Below are 6,281 nucleotides of genomic sequence, written 5' to 3'. Positions count from 1 at the left end.
GGGGTACCCATCTGCGATAGCCTTAGAGGGCGGAGCTTACACGAAATAGAACATAAAGTCCATTTCAAAACTACAGCCCTTTAAGAAGAATCTTGTCTGCCATCTGCTGGACACTTTTTGTTGTGCTCATATTTAGACGTCCGATTTTGTAAATGCTGCCTTTTTGAAATTTGTTATGCTTGTTTGTCTTTGTGTCTATGGTGTAATAATAATGATGTGATTGTGGTGCTGTAATTCTGAGTGTTTTATGTGCTGCAGAACAGGAACCTGCTGTAAAAMAGCAATTATGCTGAGTCAGGCTTGATTTTTAATCATCTTTTCCTGTTAAATAAATAAATCAAATCAAATCAAATCAATTGAGATTTAACAGACTAAATACTACTACAGGCTAACTCTAAACTCCATTTCTCTGGATGAGATGCAGCTTTTGCTCTCAAGCACACTAGAAAGGCCTCCTAACCAATCAAAATTAGGGTGGGGGCAGGCCTGAAATCCTGGTAAAATTTTGATCCAGGAGCGAGCGTGCACCGAGCATGGACCACAATTTTATGAAGCCAGAAAAAGAAGCAAAGAATAAATTGTGCTGTGTTTGGATAGAAGATGTGGGAAGAGATTGTATAGCTTACCACATTTCGCTCCTCGTCCATAAACTTTTTAACTTCATTAGGGGGATGTGCACTTAAAGTGTTGAAGCTCTCTTTGAAAATCCTACCAAAAGCCTGATTCCATCAATATATAGTCAAGTGTTGAAGTGTCTTTGGGTAAGAAACTAAACTAACACGATTTAATTTGCCTCCTACATTGTAGGACCTACGAAGTGACCATTGCGAAGATGTTAACTTGCGTAACCAAGGCAATATTGCGATATATTGCCATTTTTTTCCTCCAAAGAAAAATAAAAAAAGAGTATTTTTTATAAGATTACTCACAACACTAATGTTTCAGCTAGCATTAAACTCTCTGGCTGTTTAGGGAGTGCAGAACCAAATGGTGAGCTGACTGCTGCCAACTAGTGGTTGGAGGATAAATTACAACAACAATGAACTGCTGGCATGACTGTTTAAGCCTCACTTAAAAATCAATACAGTGCTTTAAATATTGATTCGATATCGGGAAATGAAATGTCAATATTTTGTTGTATCAATATTTTCTTACAACTCTAATTACCGGTAGGTTATGTGAAAACCTTTAAGCAAACATGCTTCACTCATTTCATCTAACATGCTTCTTGATGAACTTGTGAGTGTTTAGGTTGAGAACTAAAGGGTTAAACGGGTCAGTAAACACCACTGCACTTCTGATACTCACCGGTAAGGTAGCGTGCTCTACGGGCATTCCCTACGGTAAGAAACACAAACCGAGACATTAACCTCAGGCCAAACCACCTGAACTTGTGTGATATTAAAGGGAGAAATGAAAAGATTAAAAACAATAAACCTCCTCAATCAGCTTTTTCCAGCTTTAAAGTGTTGCACACTTGAGATGAAGCTACATCAACTCTTTCTGATACTATGAACAAAATAAAGCCTTGGGGAGATCATCAACACACAAGAGAAGCAGCAGCCAAGTGTTCTCAGGTCAGAAGTTTCTAAAAACATTCTCAAAATTCTCCAACAGCCTGTTTCTGCCATCCTCTCTTCAGTAATACACACTTCATCTATACTGAAATGGGTCACACCACCCGGCATTTTAGGGCCATCGCGTCTGATCTACTTAAAAAGGCCTCACGCCGTGTTGAAAACGGCGTCGAAGCGTGTGTGATGGGGTCGTGTCCGGGGCTCGTGGGGTTTTGGAGGAAAAGCTGCTTAAGAAGTGCTCGGTTCATCCACAGAACGTGTGTGTGTGTGGCCTCGTGGCCTTGTGACCCGCCTCGTCCAAATCTGGGGGAGTAATCTCCTTAAACTCTCTGTGTGTGGGTGTTTGGTTTCAACAGGATACATGAATCAGATTTTATTCGACTAAATAAAGCAGAAAAAAAGCTGAACTGCAGGTTTCATCAAGCTGCCAGGAATTGCAGGAGAAAATGAGCTAATTGTTAAAATAAAGGGATCTTGACTAGATGTAACAAGACATTATTTATTAAACATTAACATCAGCTATAAAAAAAGAGACTAAAGTAGTGTTCAGTTTTTATAAATTAATATATATATAAAATCATACGGATCTCGCCTTGTTATTTATGTCACAAAGCATTCTGGGTAAATGATGCAGGTTAGGGCTGGGTTAAAAAAAGATTTAATCGGTCTGGAGTGATCGATTGTTCAAAGTTGGGAAAATTTATTAATAAGTCATGAGATCGATTTTTCCCCATGGGTGTTGTGTGTGATGAGGCTGCGCGTTTCCATGTTGTGTGTCTCTCCTGGCTTGCCGTGGAGTTTACACCCAGTTGACGGTCAGTGCTAACGTTAGCTCCCGACAACAAGTTGACTGGAGGAAACAAAAGAAACAAAGGAATCACCAACATTACAGCATATTCTCAGCTGAACTTCAACATAACAGAGACCAGGACAACTTCGGTTTGCAAAGATTTGCGCTCGGACGCGGCAGCGGGAAACGAAGCTTCGAGCGGCTCGAACCAAAACTACGTTATGTAAACATCTGAAACTGTTCTCCTCCTGTATAAATGTGTTAAAGATGACAATCTAACAAAATCGTTTAGTTTTGTTACCAATGTTATTTGTAAATTTTAGAAACATCTTAATGTAATTCACAGTGATGGAAAGTTTTAGCTGAAGTACTTATTTTTTCTTTATTCTTAATAAGTTTTATTGAACAGAAGCTAACAGAAACATTACAAATATACAGTTTTCATACACTATAAAGAGTGGGCAGAAGTAAACACTTATATTACCCCACCTCAAGAAAATTATTCTTATTTTCTTAAAAAACTAAAGTATCCAACAACACTTTCTCTTGCAATTCCTTTTTAGTTTAAACCCTTTGAAACTTGAGACAGTTTTGTTTCAAGATTAAAATCCAATTTACAAGTTTGCCCTTAATGTTTACAATTTTACCAATGCACCAAGTTAGAATTAGTTTCCAAATGCAGAATTATTTCCTTTGAGAATGTTTTCTATATCAAAATAAATGTGTTACTGTTTGATATCCTTAACTCATTTAAAAATAAATCTAACTGAATTGTGAATCTTTGTGAATCGAATCGGGCCCCTGTGAATCGAATCAATTTGAGAAATCTGAATCGATATCCAGCCCTAATGCAGGTTAATTTTATTTACTGACCGAGAGGAGAAAACGTAGAAATGATGCTGAAAATGATGAAGGACAACAGAGCTGCTTCATGGAAGAACTTCAGCTTTAGCTTCTTAGCTTCTGAGCTAATTCATAGATATGTGGTGAAATGGTGTTGGATCCTGAGCTAATATTAGCTCAGGATCCAACACCACATTTATATCAGTTATATGTATGTATACTGGTATTTTAGCATCGACTCTTTCAGCTTTACTCTCAACTGTAACCATCATCATCATCATCATCATCATCCCCACATTGCATTGTGTCAGTAACAAAATGATAACGTGCTGAAGTGAAACATGTAATAAACAGAAATTTTTTAAGTAAATAGATGTTTTTATGTCTCACAGAACAAAAAGTTTATTCCACCTCCCTCACCTGTTAGAAAAACGGGACAAAATGAAATTTCTTAGTGGGGCTCGGTTTCCCTTGAGGAAATCCTGTAGCGAAAAGCGCCTCATCATGTCAGCATGACGCCTCACAGGGCAGGACAATCAGCTTTAGCTCGTTAGTGTGGGCTTGTTACGGGTTAGGTCGTTAACGCTAAGCTCATTAAAGGGTGAACCGGCCGGGTCAGCAGAACCGGATTAAACACAGGATCAGGCTATCGACACTAAAGCCCCGACTGTATGAACCTTCTGATCGGTCACAGCTCGTAGAGCTGGTTTCACAGCGCAGACGGGAAAATAATTTAATCCTATTAATTATTTCAGAATTTCCTATAAGAATCTTAAACAGAACCTGCTGCAGCAGAGCCTCAAGTTAAAAAGCTGAGCCTCCATTTGTTGGATTTTACGTCGTTTATAATGTTGCTTCTCGTGTCAGTGTTCATACTAACAGGCAGGTTGGTGAAGACGCTGAAGGTGCTCCTCAGAAAGGCGATCAGGTCCAGCAGGAAGTCGCTGGTCATCAGGTTCTTGCTGTCCTGTGCCGCTGACATCCAGTCGTAATCAGCCAGCTGCAGGAACTGGTCGATTTTGGTGTTCAGGCTGGTGTAGATCTCTGCCTCTGCAGCATGACGAGCATCCTGTGAGAAGACAGGAAAATTCAGATAATTCAGAACATATTACTAAATAAAAAAGCTCTTTTATGTTCTGACATTCATGAAATACAACAACAACAAAATATTTGTTTTGGAAATGAAAAAGACAAGTGCGCTCACCTTAAAAGTGGAGGTTCCGTACAGTTTGGTAGCATTTGCTGTGTCAGGAGGAACATTGGTGATGTTGGAGATAAACTCTTCTAGGAAGTGACAGCACTGCTCCAGGTGAGTGGTGTTAATGATCACCTGCACCAACTGCGAACACAGGAAAAGAAAACAGACATTTTAGTTTGGGCTTTAAATTTGTTTGATTTGATTTGATTTATTGATTCAACAGGAAAAGATTACTAAAAATCAAGCCTGACTCAGCATAATTGCTGTTTTACAGCAGGTTCCTGTTCTGCAGCACACAAAACACTCAGAATTACAGCATCACAATCACATCATTATACACCATAGACACAAAGACAAACAAGCATACCAAATTTCAGGAAGGCAGCATTTGCAAAATAGGACGTCTAAATATGAGCACAACAAAAAGTGTCCAGCAGATGGCAGACAAGATTCTTCTTAAAGGGCTGTAGTTTTGAAATGGACTTTATGTTTTGAGGAATGTCATTCCATGTTTTAGTATAAACATAGAAGAAAGACCTCTGGCCGTAACAGTTTTTAAAAGTTGGTAATATCAGTTGTCCTTTTGTAACAGATCTAGTGGAATGACCACTTCCAGAATTTGATTTGGGCAGCAATGCACAGAGAGTTCCATAATTGGCACCTTGGAAGATCTGAAAATATAAATTAATACCTCTATACAAAACATAATTCTGAAAAGTCAAGGCATCAGACAATGAAAGAACTGTACAGTGATGAGTCCAACCAGGAAGTTTTTTATGAATTTTGTAGGCCCTGTTGTAGAGCCTAACTATGAGTTCTAAGATTTCATTTGTTGTAAGAGACCAAACAGGTAAACAGTACGACATGGTTGAGAGTATAATGGCATGAAGATAGATATTTGAAACAGAAGATGTCAGATTGGATCTAATTTTTGAATAAACGTCTAATTTCTGTTTCAACTTAGTGGTTAAGACTTGTACATGATCACGATAAGTCAAATGAGAATCCAAAGTAATTCCAAGATATTTGTAGGTAGTGACAATATCAAGGGGTTTGTTTAAAAAAGTGAGTTGATTTGATGAGTTGAAATGTCTCCTGGGTGAGGAAAAATATATGCACACAGTTTTTTAAACATTAATTGACAAAAGATTATCTTAAAGCCAACCATGAAATGTCTGAAGATCTATTTGTAACCGACTATTAATAGATTCAATATTGAAATCAGACAAAAAAGAACAGTATCATCAGCATACATTAAAATATTTGAATACTTCAATATTTTTGGAAGGTCATTTATGTGTAATAGGAAAAGCAATGGGCCCAGTATGCTACCCTGCGGAACTCCCACGGAACAGGGCACAGACCCGGACACAGAGCTTCCATGTTTCACAAACTGACACCTATCAGTCAAATAAGAGGAAAACATTTGTTTTGCAGATGATGAAAGTTCAAAATAAATCAACTTTTGTAAGAGAGTATAATGATCAACTGTGTCAAACGCTTTACGAAAATCAATATATACAGCAACAGTTACTTGACCTTTGTTCAAAGCAGCACGTATTTGTTCAGTGAATAAAATTAATGCAGACATGGTTGACCTTGACGTGCGGAAACCATGTTGGCTATTGCTTAGCATATTATTAGCTTCTAGATGCTGAAGTAGTTGATAAAATAATGTTTTTTCAAGTAACTTAGAAAAAATAGGAAGAACAGAAATTGGCCGATAGTTTGAAACTTCTGTTGGATCACCAGATTTAAAAATGGGAGTAATCTGAGCAAACTTCCAGGCATCAGGGAAAAAAGTGTTGGCATGCATTTTCAAGAAATCCATATTTATCTTATATTTGTCAAATGCATGTGAGCCATTTAGAGA

At 37.9% G+C, this 6,281-nt stretch overlaps 1 protein-coding gene across 2 annotated transcripts in view; it reads right to left on the bottom strand.

Annotated features, from left to right (window-relative positions):
- Positions 1–6,281, bottom strand: part of exoc6b (exocyst complex component 6B) — a 63,411-nt gene that overhangs the window by 28,105 nt on the left and 29,025 nt on the right. For both annotated transcript variants that reach the window (XM_014010594.1, XM_014010595.1), the window contains exons 17-18: positions 4,415–4,549; positions 4,091–4,279 (exon numbers count right to left, since the gene is read on the bottom strand). In XM_014010594.1, coding sequence (XP_013866048.1) covers positions 4,091–4,279; positions 4,415–4,549 — 324 coding nt within the window. The remainder of the gene's footprint in view (positions 1–4,090; positions 4,280–4,414; positions 4,550–6,281) is intronic.

This window comes from Austrofundulus limnaeus, unplaced genomic scaffold, assembly GCF_001266775.1.
Source record: "Austrofundulus limnaeus strain Quisiro unplaced genomic scaffold, Austrofundulus_limnaeus-1.0 Scaffold70, whole genome shotgun sequence".
Classification (NCBI taxonomy): Eukaryota; Metazoa; Chordata; class Actinopteri; order Cyprinodontiformes; family Rivulidae; genus Austrofundulus; species Austrofundulus limnaeus.
The sequence above is the reverse complement of the archived record's forward strand: the minus strand, read 5'-3'. Positions and strand labels throughout refer to the sequence as shown.